This window comes from Echinops telfairi, unplaced genomic scaffold (genome assembly GCF_000313985.2).
Source record: "Echinops telfairi isolate 266 unplaced genomic scaffold, ASM31398v2 ScPeMD7_7468;HRSCAF=8506_0, whole genome shotgun sequence".
Taxonomy (NCBI): domain Eukaryota; kingdom Metazoa; phylum Chordata; class Mammalia; order Afrosoricida; family Tenrecidae; genus Echinops; species Echinops telfairi.
The window spans coordinates 83,304,975-83,321,551 of NW_022111369.1; the positions used below are offsets into that span (position 1 = coordinate 83,304,975).

The following is a 16,577-nucleotide window of genomic DNA, read 5'->3' on the forward strand; positions in this document are numbered from 1 at the left end:
GTGAAAACTGCGCCAGGAAGAGCGTGCAAGGCGAGGAAGACATCCTACAACCAAAAGGAACTTGGCTGATGTAAACAAAAGTAATTGGCCTTATAGACAGGAGGGAAAGAGTTATTTAAGATACATTTGACTAAATAAATAGGAAAACACTGCAAGGCGTTGCGGTCTATGATGAGAATTTTTGTTTAAATTCTAAGTAACATGAGGAAACTTCTAAGGGCTTTCAGCAGGAAGTGTGACAGGATTTCCCTTAGGTTTAAGAGACTCACTCTTGACAATGCAGAAAGTAAATGGGCAAGAATTGAAGAGAGGGCGCCTCTCAGGAAGCGCCTGCAGCAGTTTCAGTCAGAGATGCAGGCAGGTGTCCTGGGCTGGTGCTTCCACACTGAAGAAAGACAGCATGAACAGATTCATCATGGAACGTAGGGGCGCAACGTCCACAGTAGAAAGGATGAAAATAAGAAATTAAAGATAATGAGGAGACTAGCTAATTTTGTGTGTTTGTTGTTATTGTGACTTGTTGCTTGCTTTTCCTGTCATGGGAAACGTGTCATTCAAAAACTCACATTGAGCTCCTTTGTGTTCACTTCCCAAGTTTCAGATAGCTGTGCATAGCTCCCAGCTCTACTCAGAACTGGATATGTGCTCCTTTAACGTGTACGTGTGAGTTGAATCTCTTTTCTAACAGTGTTGAATAAGCCACTTGTGGCTCAGGTTCTTCTAGAGCGCAGCTTCCAGTGGAGTAGGACAGAGACGCGAAAGGCAGAAATGGGATAAAATTCTGCGTGTCGTAAATGATAAGGAGAGAAAACAAGGTAAGATGAGAGAAAACGTGAGAGTGAACAAGCCACTTTTGGGTGGTTGGGAACGGGTTCTCTGTTCCAGATGGCATTTGAAGGGAGACCCGAGGGAATGCAAACAGCTGGATGATGGAGCCTTTCTGGCAAAGGAGAGGACCACTGCAAAGGATGTGTAGCAGGAATAAAATAAGTGCAGGGAGGCTAGAGAGAGGGCGTGGGGGTGGGGGGGCAAAGAAATAGCATTTGAAGGCTTAGAGAAACAAACAAAGATCTATTATCTAGATCAGAGATTCTATTTGTGTGTCAGAGATTCTATTTATGTGTGTGTGTGTTTACATTTTTTATTGTAATTTGAGTAAACAGTCACAGAGTGAACTGGTTTTCCATCCAACAATTCACACATACTCTGTTTTGTGATATTGATTGTAATCTCCACAACATCATAGCTCTCTTCCCACTTTACTGTCTTTATTATAATCTGTCCTCCTTTCCCAACTCTGCTGCTAAGGTTGATCCTTGAGTAAGTGCGGCCCTTGTGAGCTCATGGGGTGGGTGAGTCTCAGGACAGCAGACCTCACAAGTATTATTACCCTTGAAGGCCTTTCTCTATGTGGCTAAAAATTGAGCTGTACCTGGGTGGGATGAGTTCAGTTCCGGGCTTAAAGGGCAACTGAGGACCTTCGTTTTAAGGACAGGACTCTGCTGATGTGTATAAGACTAGTATTTTTTTTCTTTTCTTTTAGTTTGGTTTCACATTTTCCTCTATAGACATCCAGGATGTTCTAGGGTTATCCCCTTCAAACCTGGGGGTTGTAGTAGCCAGTCACCAGCTGGTATTTCTGGTAACAGTGTCGTGGAGGATGAAGTTCACATGGTCCATTAATTCTTTGAACTAATTGGCTTGTACTTTATTTTCTTTCCTTCCAATAGGTCGAGATTTATAGTTGTAGCTTAGCCCATGCTCACAAGGTTTTAAGGCCCCAGTCGCTAGTCAACAAAGTAGCATGTTGGTGTATTATGTTATCCCAGGAGATATGAATGTCCCTGCCTCAGAGGGCTATGATCTACCAAGTCCAGCAACTCAATTTCAATCAGGGATTCTTAACATCTTTGTGTCAAAGCTCCTTTGCGTTTAAAACCTATGGGTTATTTCCCAAAATCCTTATAAGTACACAAAATACATAGAATTAAAAAGCAAAGCTTTACTTTAAATTATAGTTCCATCCACATATCCCTTGTCATGCACTTTACCTGGTCAGAACCCTTTGGGTCGGGTAAAGAGCTTTCATATTGTTCAAAGTAGAACTAATAAACAAACAAACAAAACGCACTGCCATTGTGTCAGTACCGACTCATAGTGATCTGCAGCACAGAGTTGAACTGCCCTCGTGAGTTTCCCAGACTATAGCTCTTAACTGAAGTAGAAAGCCCTGTCTTTCTCCCATAAAGATGTTGGTGGTTTTGAATGACTGACCTTGCAATTAACAGCCCAATGTGTCACCACTAGAGCATTATATGATGTGCTATATCTTTTTAAAGGATTATTCTTGTTGGCGAATAGAAATAGAATTTACATGGGCAAAAATGGAAGCCGGAGGACATTTAAGAGGTGATGGAATTGGTGGTCTTAGCTTGAAGTTAGTGGTTGAGTTAGTTAATTGTGCCAGCCTGGCCGATAATCACATGTGGTGCTGGTTGAAAGGCAGAGGGATAAATGGGTGGTGAAGCCTCGCCTTTCTAGTTCTCGGGTCTCTTGTTTTGTGATGGTTGTATCGGGTGCAGCTGCCTTAGCAGTTTCCTGCTTCAGCTTGCATGATTGACTTCCTCCAAGACATCCCCAAGGAGAAGCCACATGGATCTATCCCGATGCAGCCCTGGGTGCTGGAGCAGCCATGTGGAGACCCTTGCCAGTGCTGAGATGCTTGCACGTTCACTGACTCAGCTTTCCCCCTGCAGTCGGCATCATTGCCTCTGTTTTGTGAGGTGGAGGGCTTTGTGGACTGGTGTTGGGTTAATGGGTTAATGTTGGACTTGTGGGCTTGGGCAGCATTGGGTTGGGATGTTTTCGTGATGCACCTTTTCTTTACATAAATCTCTTTCTTATACGTGAGTCGCCGTGGATTTGTTTCTCCAAAGTACCTAGACTAATACAGTGATTATGGAGAAGGTTATGAATGGCTATTTCTGAAAAAGTATCACATCAAATCTCCCCATAAAGGAATATACATCCCCTAAATATACAAGGAAGAGAGTCAAACAGGAAGAAGCAAATAAGGTTTTTTTCTCTTCCAACCTCCCAAACCTCTCTTGAATCCTCTGAAAGTTTTCTTAGTAATTCAAGTTTTCTGAATGTTGTGACTTGTTCAGCCCATAGAATGTTGTTCTAGCACATAAAATGTTTTTCAGCCCATAGAATATACAAGGAGATTTTATTATACTTACTTGAAGCAAATATATTTCCAGTAAACCTTAAAAGAAGTTGTTCTCCTTCTCTTAATTGGAAACGACGAGATGGCTCTGGAGGCCCATGGAACCCTCCCCTGTACAAGGTCTTAAGCTCCTCAGTTACATCTTTATAGGGTACCACTAAAATCACGGCTTTACGTGGGTTGTCTTTCTGGTAATTCAGTACTATGCAGACAGTAGTGCTGAGTATCGCTTCCTCTAAAGATTTCACAAAAGAAACCAAGTGGCCGTTGTCCACAGTGGAAGAGAGGTGAAGCACAATAAATCTGTATGGAAAAAAATATGTACAGACTCAACAACACTGTACCATCTAACAATACTCAAGAAAAGAGCCGTTATCACCCTAATGCCTTTCGGATTCAAGCATTCTGGTGATCAAATAGATAACTTTGCTAATGTCTTTAGGAAAATTCTCAGCAGTTACAAATCTTTCAAGTGGTGATAAACATATAAAACTATTCATTGCAGATTGATAAGGAAAACACAAGTCAGTCCATGCCCACCTTGCTTACTAGGTAATACAAGCTGCGTGTGATGGAAACCGTGGTCTCTGGCCATTGTCTGGTAAAGACTTCATGGTAAACCCCATTCTCTGGGATGGACTCCTCCTCCTCCAATTCTCCAAAGAAATGTTCTTGGCCTATGGGATCCCCTCTTAGCTGTGGCCACCATGCACTTAAAGCCACTCACTTAATGATTAGGGGTATAGAGTCAGCTCTTTCAGGAGTGCTATTCAACCTCCGAATTTCCTCTGAGGAATCAGAATGAAGGTGAACTATATTGTTGCCCAATTTCTACCCAGGTTTGATTTGCTTCCTTCATTCCCGAGAATTCACCTAAGGCATCCTTCACTAAATCACAGACACAAACATTCCCAGCCCAGAAACTGATTTGAGATAGTTTCCTATGTATATCTTACATTATAAAATAAAAATGCTTGCTTTAGATATGTTTGCTATATGAGTGTATATTTCTCACAAATCTTAAAACTCTTCTCAGAATGGGATGGCTGGAAAACATGGAAATGAGAAAGCAAATGAGGGTTCTGAAATAACCAATTGAGTTTTACATACATAGTTATGAGCTAAACATCAAATGAACTGTTAATTATTGCCTCTATGGACGTTCAGCTATGGAGGTGTTGTTTTAACACTATTTCTGAGTTGCAGAAGGTTTGTGTATATGAATCTAAGTTGTGAATGGCTACCAAAAGTACCTGTTAAACTTTCAGGAATTAAACTGGAGTTAACATATCCATGTCAACGGCATTTAAAACATATTCTAAAGGACTCTCATATTTCTATTTAAAGGATATAAATCTTGTCTTATTGTTCCAAATATTGAATATCAATTATGGACTGCCAAAATATAATATTATCACCTTTTATTGTTTACCATTACATTACCTTTCTAAATGTTGAAGCAATTCAAATGATACCAGGCCGCTCTGCACGGGTCTCACCGCAACATCATCAAGCCCAAACCAACCACCATCTTGGCTCCTGAATCCTAGTAATTTCAAAGATTCACAGGCATTGCTCCCAGGTTTTCTTATGGAAAGTTTTTTTGTCCTGCATTATGATAGTAGGAAAAAAGTTGGTGAACTGTATGTATAATAACTCATGTTGAATGCCTTCATTTTCTACTTGCTGACTAATCCTATGAAAATCACGCAAGTATTACATGCCAGTGGTTATGCCGTACACCATAAATAGATGAGAAATCCACAGTATTTACCCTACAGATACTCAGGGCATTACAGCATTTGCTTGACTACTAGCTGAAAAGCTGGCAGTTCAAAACTACCCAAAGGTACCGGGAAAGGCAGAGTTAACTCTCTGCTTTGAAAAAGTCTTAAAATCTTATAGAGAACTTCTACTCTGCACCCATGGTGTGACCATGAGTCATAATAAACCCAACATCAATGACAACAACATGTAATTGCAGAACAAATTTATCTGTGATATAATTAAATAAATTTACAGCAGTGTAGGAATAGAAGGAGGGTTTTTAATTGATCTTGAAAGGAAAAATACTGATATTCAAGATGGGCTTTAGAGAGTGTGAAGTAGTTTACTGTGGTAAAAGACAATCAAAGGAATACACCAATATTAACAAACTTGCTCATATAAACAAGCCTGGTCAAGACTGGTGTTATTGCATAATAGTTAAAACCACAGGTTCTGAAGCAAGACTACCCCGGTTCTGTTTGGGGATACTTCTATGAGACTAATGTTATATTGTCAGACTCTACATCATAAGAGTTAAGGGTTTCTAGGTTGTGAGGGAAGAGGGGCAAATGGGGAGCTAATAACCAGGAGTACAAGACAGAAGAAAATACTGAAAAATTGATTGTGGTAATGATTGCACAACTCCTTTTAATATGATTGAACTATTAAACTGTATGAAATGTGAACTATATGACAATAAAACAGGGTTTCTTTTAAGTTATGGAGTTAAATACTTGTGGAGTACTTACAACTTTCATTGACCTTTTAGAACCAGAATTCAAGTTTTCTACTTCTGAAAAGATCCAGTCTTACCCCTTCTGTCAATTGTCTTATTGGAAAATATTTGAATATTCCCTTCCAGGTTTTCCTCTTACACAGCTTCTGGCTTTTGCAAATCCTACTGTAGTTTATACAAATGGTATTAAGGAGCTTGGGAGGTATACGGTTTTAATCCAATCGACAGCTCCACCAAAGGACACATCTGCCTTCATAAAGACTGCCACAAATATGTCGTAGAGAGCAGTTCTGCTCTATCACACAGGGTCGCTATGAGTCTGGGACCAACTTCACAGCAGCTAACAAGAGAAACAACATTAAATTCTCATCTGATTTCTATAGCTGAATACCCGCCAAGTACTTTTATTTGTCCAGTCTCCTCTTTCCTTAGCCTACCCTATTTGAAGGTCTTAAAAGAGACAGTGTTAGACTGTATGACACTTCCCCTAGTTAGATCTAATTTGACTAATAGTGGATCAATTTCTAAAAGCCAACCAATTGTACTCTTTCTCTGTGGAATTTGAATTAATAGGCCAAGATAGTCTAGCATTATTATTTAGTTGGCTGTGTTGGGCTGAGCCATATGCAGCCAGATTAATAAGAAAGGGGAAAATGAAGCGATGGTAAGAGAGAAAAAGGAGAAAATCAAGTTACACCTTTGGGGAAAAGAAGCTTTCTTGTTTATACTAAACTTGACATTATAAAGATGTAGCCATATTGCTAACATGAGGCACAAGTATGTCAAAGAGCAGAAATGGCACATTAGAAAGCTAAAGGAAAGGTGGGAACTGGGCTTTTTCTGGTCTAAGAAAAACCTACAGACAGATATTTTTTGCTGTTTACAATTTAGATGGGTCCAAAGAATTCCTCTTTTGCTTAAATACTTGGGGCTTACTTTTTATCACCGCCATCCAGAGTCCCTAATAATTTGAAGCTCAACCTTAGACTAAAATTGATATGACAGTAGATACAATCTACATTCAAGTTAAATAATTTGCTGGAATCCCTCTTTGTCCTGTTTTAACAGCTTTGCAACTAAGCTTGTCTATTATATGTGTTCTTAGCAAACTTTGGCAATGAGCACTGTATGGCACTGGAGAGAAGTTGGTCAAACTCCACAAAAGATAACGCTTTGATATACTAATCATTGAATGAAATATAATAGACCTTTGCCCATCAATGGATTAATGAATAAACAAAATGTAGTATATTCATATGTTCATGCAATCTTAAAGAGAAATCAAACTCTCGGGGGCCTCAGAACCAAATGAATTCCTGATACGTACAACAACATAGATGACATTTGAAAAGATTATGTTGAGTGTGAATTAAGTCAATCGCAGAACAACAGATATTGTATGATCTCACTGTATGAAAGAACAAGAATAGGCAAAGCTTATGTGGGGTTATTAGATGGAGCAGACGGGAGAAGAGGGAGAACCATTGTTTAGGAAACAGATTCTATTTTTAATTATGGACATTTTGATATTGATTACTGGTTATGTTAGGTTCCAGATTAAGAGCAGACTGTAAAGAAGGAGTAGGCTGTTCACTTCAGATGAATTAGTCACTAACTGTCTTAATGGATAACAGTAGATGGCTGTAAGATGCTGAAACCCTTCTGAAGAGCAGCAGAACCTTGTCAGAGATGGTGCCGGAAGATGAGCCCCTCGGGTCAAAGGCACTAAAATATGACTGAGGAAGAGCTGCCACCTCAAAGTAGAATCGACCGCATGACATGGCTGGAGAAAAGCTTCCAAAGTAAAGCTTTTAAGACCTTAATTTGCTGATGGAGCAGGAGCGAAAATGAGAAGGAAAAAGGCTACAAAAATGTGTTCATAATTGAAAATTGAAATGTTCAAAATACAAATCTAGGAAAACTGAAATTTGTCAAAAATGAAATGGAACCCATAAAGATTGATATTGTGAACTGAAATGAATGAACTGAAAAGGACTGGTGTTAACTATTTTAAATTAAAAAATCATGTGGCTCACTTTTCTAGGAATATCTAAGATGAATGACATCCCATTCATCTCAAAATTGGACATTTTAATATCTATCTTGAACTGCAATGCTGTGGGTGACTAGATACTATATCTATATCGAAGGAAATCAAATCAATAAAAATCAATAAAACTATTATTTAGACTTATGAATTAACCACAACAGTAGAATATGACTCCTGGTGACTTATAGGATAGGGTAAAACTTCCCTGTGGGTTTCCAAGACTGTAACTCTTTACAGAATTAGAAAGCCTCATCTTTCTCGCCCAGAGATACTAGTGGTTTTGAACTGCTTTCATGGATTGAAGCCCAACATATAACCACTATGTCACCAGGGCTCCGACCACTAAAGCTAATGATGCAGAAATTGAACAATCATGTCAATATATTTAGTCTGAATTGATGGAATAGATAATAAAGATTTATGATAAGTATTGGCTATTAGAATGTAAATGTTGGAAACCAAGGGGAAGAAATATGGCCTTGATATAGATACAAAGCTGGAGAGCATGATAGAATTTTCCAAGACCAACAACTTATAAATAACAAACACCTTTTTTCAAAAACACAATTAGGGACTAAACATACACATGACTCCTCCAGACGGAACACACAGAAGTCAAATTGACCACATCTGTGGGAACAAAAAAATGGAGGTCAATATCAACAGCTAAAACCAGGACAGGGGCTTACTGTCTTACTGTGAAACAGATCACTAATTGCTCATCTGTAAGCTCAGCTGGAGGTTGAAGAAAATTGACCCAAGTCCACGAGAGGCAAAACACTACCTTCAGTGTACCCCACCTGAATTTTAAGAATATCACAAGAACAGATTTGGTGCATTGAATACTAGTTGAACATTAACAAAAAACCTGATTAACAGCGAGTTAACATCAAGGGCATAATTCATGAAGAAAGGAAAAGGTTATTAAAAAGACAAAAAAGGAAAGAAAGAAAGGAGCTAAGTGAGTGTCAGAAGTGATTCTGAAACTTGCTCTTAACCACAGAATAGCTAAGTCAAATGGGAGAAACGATGAAGTGAGAGAATTGAATAGAAAACTTTAAAGGGCAACTCGAGAATGAAAAGTGAAAGACTGTAAGAGCTTGCAAAGGCCTAGAGTTAGAGAACCACAAACGGAAGAACACACCCAGCAGATCTTAAACTGAAAGAACTCACAGAAAAGCTTCAAGACTCCAGATGTAATAGTGAAATATTCTATGGGCAAAATATTGAAGGATTCGGGAAGTATCAAAAGAAGACGGAAGGAATACGTAGAGACAGTGTAACAGAAAGAACTAGTCTGCAGTGCACCATTTCAGAAGCAGTGGTATTGAAGGAAGTTCAAGCACTTACAGTGTTAGTCAAAAACAAGGCTAGTGTAAAGATTTCAACATTTTCTTGTTTGTGCTTTGTTGTTACTGTTAGTTTCCATCAAGTAAGTTCTGACTCATCTCGACCCCATGTATGCAACATAGTATGGCTCTGTAGCATTTTAAAGACTGTAGAGCCCTGGTCGTGGTGAAGTGGTTATGAATTGGACTGTGATCTGCAAGATCAGCAGTTTGAAACCACTGGCCACCCCACAGGAGAAAGATGGGGCTCTCTACTGCCATAAACAGAGTCTCACAATCTCAATGGAGCAGTTCTACTCTGCTTACAGGGTGACGATGAGTCAGCATCAGATTGATGGCAGTGAGTTTGGAGTTTGGGGACATTTCAGAAGTAGATTTCCAGGCCCATATTCAGAGGGATTTCTGGGTGTATTTTGGCTAATAATCAATGCTTATCTAAGTGCGTTAACCAGAAACTTCCTAGGGTCATGATTTTGTGAAAGAATTCCAGTTAATTGGCCCAATACTAAGTTTAGTGTTCCCATTGTACTTCATGCTTCCTGGTGTAGTGCCTGGGATCTTGAAAACTTTTGAACATCAATTTAAGCTACAGCCATCATTCTTTATTGGTCTGGAACAAGAGAGGAAAAAGGAAAATCATGAATCAGAGGATGAAGTGTAGTGCATGTTGAATTGACTCTGTGATCAGGACACAAGAAGAACTGAATTATGAGTTTATGGCCCAACATAAAATTTGATCAAAGATACTTCACAATAATCCTAATACAGAGGGGAGGAAATCTGAACAAAATTTGAAATTCCTATGCAATCAGCATATCTGAAGTAATTGAGCCTGGATGGCCCCCCTAAACCATTGCCCTGAGGTAAACTTTGAACTTTAAAAAGCAACTACCACCTCAAATCATCTATAAACCAAACAATAAATCAGTAAGGAATATTTGCCTGGAGCATCTTGTTCAAGAATTTTCTGTGTAAATTCAAATTGGCAACAACAACGTGAGTGGCTAGATGAGCAGCGCGGGGGTGGGGGGCGGTGATTGCGGGTTGATCAAGATAGAGCTATTTGGAAGAGGATAGTGACGATGGCAGCGGAAATGCAAGAATGCAGTCAAATGTCAATGAATCATACGTGTAAAAATGGTTGAAATGATTTGCATCCAGCATGAAATACGATACTAGTATATAACCAACCTTTCCCAAAACAATTGGAAAGATAGCCTAGATAAGTTGTACTTGCAACTCACCAAACAGGAATAAGTTCTCTGAGGTCCAAATTAAAATATACATGCTACTCCATCCGCAGCATAAATAATACATAACACAGATAGACTTGTTAGAATCGTATTGTCAATGTTCTCGTATCATTACATTCAGTACACTTATTTTTCCAAGTGAATAATAATAACTAATACATATTTAATATGAATATTATTAATATTTTAGGATTAACTTTTTCTGAGAAAACTGAGTCAATCATTAAAGTATTGATTTTAAAATGGTATAATGCCCATAATGTTACCTGTTAAAATATACATTTGGTTTTAGAGTTTTTAAAATAAACTACTAAATCAAAGAAGCAAGTACAGGTAATTACATTTGTGGCTGTTAATGCCTTTCAGTGGATGCCAACCCAGGATAATAGAGCAATACATCGCCCAGTCCTGTTCCATCCTCCCAGCTGTTATGTTTGAGCCCACAGTTGTAGCCACTGCATCCACCCATCTTGTGGAGATTCTTCCTGTTCTTGCACTCCCTCTCTGCCTTACCAAACATGATGTCCTTTTCCAGGGATGGGGCTCTCCTGATAAGACAACCACGGTACATGAAACGAAGTCCCATCCTCCTTCATTCCAGAATATTCTGGATGTACTTCTTCCAGAATAAACGTATTTATTGTTTAGACAGTCCATGATCCTTTACATATTCTTCCCCAGCACCATAACTGAAATGCATCAAATTCCCCTTTAGATTTCCATATGCATATGGGGTGATTGAAATATACCATGGCTTGAGTCAGGTCCACCTTAGTCCTCATAGTAACATCTTTGATTTTTAACACTTGAAGGAGTCCTTGTGCAGAAGATCTATTTACCCAATGCAATGTACCATCTGATCTCTCGACTGCTTCTCCCATGAGTATTGTTTGTGGATCCCAGCAAGATGACATCCTTGACAACGTCGATTTTTCTCCATTTAACTTAACATTACATAATGGAAGAGTTGTGAAGAGTTGATTTTGCTTAACATTAAATTGTAATCCACAATGAAGGGCATAATCTTTTATCTTCATTGGCACTTGCTTCAAGTGTAACAGTTTACCTTATTTTCAAGTACGCCGCACTTTCTGCAAGCAAGGTTGTGTCATCTGCCTCTGGAAGATTGTTAATAAGCCTTCCCCAGTCCTGATGCCACAATCATCTTCTTTTAATTCAGTTTCATTAATTATTGAGCAAAAGAATACAACCCTGGCACACTTTTGCTTATATGAGAGTGGGGGACCTTGTATCTTTTTAATAATAGTTTTATTGGCATATGTCATGTATTATATAATTTATGTATTTGTTGTGTTTATAATTTAATTGTTAAATCATATTAAGAATAGTTGTGAAATCATCAACCACAATCAATTTCTGAACATTTTCTCCTCATACTTATTGTTAACTCCTCACTTCCCGACATCTTTCCCTGACATGCCTCTAAGTAGTTATGAAAGCAGCTACTGTCTCTATAGATTTACCTTTCTTGGACTTCTTTTGTAGAAGATCATCCAAAACATAACCAGGAAGAAAATAACATCAATAAAACAAAAAAAAAATGACTAGACAAAGCATAGAAAAGCCTCAATTGAAAAGAAAGCAGAAAATATTAAAAATGGAAATAACTTTAAAATGGGTCAAAAAGAAGATCAAATGAGAAGGTATTACATTTAACCTCACTGTATCAGCTATAATAGACTTTACAATGTTCTGTGTCAGATGGGAAGACTACTCACATCCCTTGGTTGTGGCTAATGCTTTCAGTATAGCTTGGAATTCTTCCTTTAGTACCATTGGTTCTTGTTCATAAGCTACATCCTGAAATAGTTAAATGTCAACTCATTCTCTTTGGCACAGTGACTGTGAATTCTTTCCTTTTTTCTTTTTGATGATTCTTGCACCATTCCATAATTTGTCCATAGAATATTTCAATTTTACAACTGAAGGCTTGAATTTTTTCTTCCCTTCCTTCATTTTAAACTATATCGAGCATGGTCTTCCCCTTTGGCTTTCTGACCCTATGTCTTGGCATATTTTGTTATAATAATTTACTGAAGTTTTCTATTCCTTTCTTTGCCTCCATTCTTTCTTCCACTGTACTTACCTACTTAATGATAAAAAGCAGATTTCACAGTCTCCTCTGACATCCACTTTGATCTTTTCTTTATATCCCATCTTTTTAATGATATTTGCTTTCTTCAGGTATGTAATTCTTTATGTCATCTCAGGGCTCATCAGATTTTCTGTTCTGAGTGTTCTCAAAATTAAGGTTGGATATACTCAGGGTGGTATTTTGGCTCTTGTGGACTTGTCTTATTTTTCTTTAGCTTCCACCTGAAATTACATATGAACTACTGGAATACATTGTAAATGTTCTTCAATTTTGCATAACTAGCTTTAGTAGTTGGTGCATAAAATTGAATAATAGTTATATTGACTGCAGTGTCTTATATATGGATAAATAGATTATCCTATAGCAGGCAGTATTATACTTCAGGAAAAAATCTGGAAATGTTCTTTTTGTGATAAATTGCACAAAATTTCTCTTAAATCTGCTATTTCTGCAATGAATTTATGTCAATCAGTCACACCTGGATAGGGGTTGAAGTCAAGTCTGTCAATCAAGTTGCAGCCTGATGACCCCTTGATAGTATAAGAATCTGAGGCAAGGGAACCTCCACCCACCCACCCCTCTCTCTGCTGCTTCACCTTCCTGCCACTTACCTGAGAGATGCTAGAGCCCCACCATTTGTCCACAGAACTTGGATCGACATGACTTTGCACCCACTGGTTTGTGAACTGCCTGCATTCTGTATCATTTCACGAGGCTGCATGAGTCTGAAGAAGGAACTATGGACTAGTATCAGACTGATGTACTAGGATGGCATGATTATACATATATGAGTGTCACTGGATTTGGTTTTCTAGTCAACCTGGCCTAACACATCTGGCATAGTGAACCATATGATTTTCTGATTCAAATTCCCATTAGCTATTTATAAGGAAGTTCAAAAAATGTTTTAAAGCTCCACTGGGCGGTACTTTTGTAGTATGCATTTTTTCCATGAGTGAACATCCAGGAACTTGCTCTGAGTTAGTGTAGCCAGTGGTGTTGCCTGGGGAAGTTCTTTCTGGTCACAGGGAATTTTTTCATAAAAGCAGTTTCACTCAAATCTTGATTTTTATGATGGCCGATTTAAGATAACAGCTTGCAGCTGTCAAATTTGGTTTCCTGCTCAGGAAAAAGCCAGAGAAACTGTTGTGGTGTTGAACACAGCTTACAAGGACAGCACTATGGGAAAGATTCAAGTGTACGAGTGATTTTCTCATTTCAAAAAAGGTGAAATATCGATTAATGACAAACCTCGTTCTGGACGTCTGACAATTTCCTGAACGGACAAAATTTTCTACTTATTGTGCATTAGGAGTTCTTTCCACCAGGTCAGACTGTTAATCAAACTTTCCATTTAGATGTTCTGAAAAGATTGTGTAACTGTGTGACAAAAAAAGGCCTGATTTGTGGCCAAGAGGGGCTGGTTTTGCCACCATGACAATGCACCTACTCAGGCAACCATCTCGGTGCACCAGTTTTGGGCAAACAACAGCATGCCTCTCTTGCCTCATACACCTGACTCACCTGCCCTTGCTCCGTGTGACTTCTTTTTGTTTCCGTGAATGCAGGGGAACAGCGATGTATCTGAGAGCAATGACTGAGAGAGCTGAATGGAGGGCAAACATAATAGTGGGAAAGGAGGAAGGTAAAAGAAAATAGAGGAAAGAAGTAGGAGGCAAAAGCTATTTATAGAGGTATAGGTATAGGCATGCATATATGTAAATATATTAATTTATAATGATAGGGATCTAGGTCAATGTATATATATTTATATGTTAAGGATTAAGATAGCAGATGGACTTTGGGCCTCTACTCAAACCCTCCCAAAATTTGTCCTCATAACCTGGCAATCTGTGATACTCACCTTCACGACTCAATCGCTGAAGCAAAATGGGTCCAAAAAGCAAATGTGGTGCAGAAGCAGATGATGCCCAGCTATCAAAAAGATATAGCATCTGCAATGATTGACGTACAACACACTGTCACCCCACCACAGGGGGATGAACAACAGAAATGTGAGTGAAGGAAGAGAACAGATGGTGTAAAATATGAAAATTAAAATAATTTATAAATTATCAAGGGTTCATGATAGTGGGAGGGTGGGAGAGGGAGGGGAAAAAAGAGGAGCTGATATCAAGGGCTCAAGCAGAAAGAAAATATTTTGGAAATAATGATGATAACATATTTACAAGTGTGGTTGATACAATTGAATTATGGGTTGTTATAAGATCTGTAAGAGCCCCCAATAAAATGATTAAATTTTAAAAAAACATTGAAAAAAGAGAAAACAGAAAAAACAAAATAAATAAATACAAGCAGGCATCAAAGTGACATGTCAAAAAAAAAAAAAAAGTGACATGTCAGGTTTACATGAAAGGATCACATCAACTCATTTTATCCAAGGATAGTAAATCCTTTTACTAAGCTAAGATCACAAGGGGGAATTGTATTGGAGATATTTTTCTGGTATGCATATAAATATTATGCACAGACAGCATTGTACTTCAAGATAGATGTCCTTTTTGACAATTAATGCATTGCCGCTCCTTTTGAATCTGTCATATCTGCATAGTAACCCATCTGACTCTTTACTTTTTGATTCAATATAGCCAATGCCAGTTCACTTCAGCTCACTAATGCCTAGAACATTGTTCCTCTAACTTCCCCCCAAACCATAAAATTATTTTCGTTGCTAATTCATAAATGTAATTTTGCTACTGTTATGAATTGCATGATCCCTGTGAAAGGGTCGTTTGATCACCAAGGGGTCGTAACCAACAGGTTTTAAACCGCTAGCCTAGAATATCAATTTTGATGTGCTCCACTTCAATTTCCATGATTTCCAATTTTTCTATATTCATACTTTGTAGCTTTTAAATTCCAATTATTAATAGATGGTTGCAACAGTTTCTTCTCATTTTGAGCTGTGCCCCCTCAGAAAATGAAGGTCCTGAGAGATTTACTCTAGCAAGCTTTATTCTTTTCATTTCATTATTGTCAACTTTACCAAATAAATGTAGTTTGTAAAAACAAGGGCAAATCATTACAAGTATAAATGTCAAGAGCAAGTTCCATCCACTGACAACAGTCAGATACCATTTCCATAAACCTCAAAAACAACAAAGCTACAACTGGAGGATTATAAACAAAAAGCGAAAATCCCTATCCTGTGATAGGAATGAGGAGTTTATGAAGTAGACAATCAGGGCTTAGGATTAAGAAAGGCCAAGGAAAGAGATGTGTTTTACTGATAACATTCAATTTCTTAAGTCGCATGATTACTTAATTAGTTGTTAATTTTTTTACTATAACTGTAACAGGCAGCTTTTACAAACATTATTGAAAATAAAAGCATACTTAACAGGATCATTTTTTAAACTCACAGACATTACATTTATAGAAAATTTAATTATTTATGGATAAAATTCTTTTCCCCTCTAAAATATTTCTTACATAGTAAGGGGTAAGTTGCATGAAATAAATTCATTTGCCCTTTCATTACTGCTGAGAAACCCATTCTGACACATAATGGAATAATTCTCATCCTTTCTCTGGAAAGTATCAGACATCAATAAATGGAATGCAATAAAGACCTTTTTGTTCTTAATATTCAAACTCTGTTTTGGCATCAAATAGGTTTTATCTTTTCTATCATATGAAGCGTGGATTGCTTAATTATGTTTCTGATTCCACAGGAAATGTTCCACTTGCTTTGCTCTTTGATGAAATAATATTAAATACACAGATGAGTTGTGTTATAATTTGGTTGTTATATTCTCTACTGGAATGAGAAAATACATCCATCACATCTGGTGAATTTTATTATAGCATATTAATTTAACATTACCAAAAGTCTAGATTAATTAACAATATAGCTTACTTTCCAAAAATATACTCTTTCCTTATTCAGTTCACCTATAAAACAGAACACCAACTACGCTCAATGATGATAAATGGAAAGTGGGGGAAGTAAAATAATTGTATAGAAATGTGCCTATATTTATAGGTTTAGTATTAAGGTAGCAGAAGGACATTGGGCCTCCACTCAAGTACTCCCTCAATGCAAGAATACTTTCT

The 16,577-nt window shown here is 37.8% G+C and overlaps 1 protein-coding gene across 1 annotated transcript in view; it reads right to left on the reverse strand.

The window, feature by feature from the left end:
* The window catches only part of DTHD1 (death domain containing 1), an 87,056-nt gene that overhangs the window by 47,259 nt on the left and 23,220 nt on the right, over positions 1–16,577 (reverse strand). Inside the window, exons 6-7 of the mRNA XM_004706353.2 lie at positions 4,673–4,837; positions 3,243–3,532 (exon numbers count right to left, since the gene is read on the reverse strand). Coding sequence (XP_004706410.2) covers positions 3,243–3,532; positions 4,673–4,837 — 455 coding nt within the window. The remainder of the gene's footprint in view (positions 1–3,242; positions 3,533–4,672; positions 4,838–16,577) is intronic.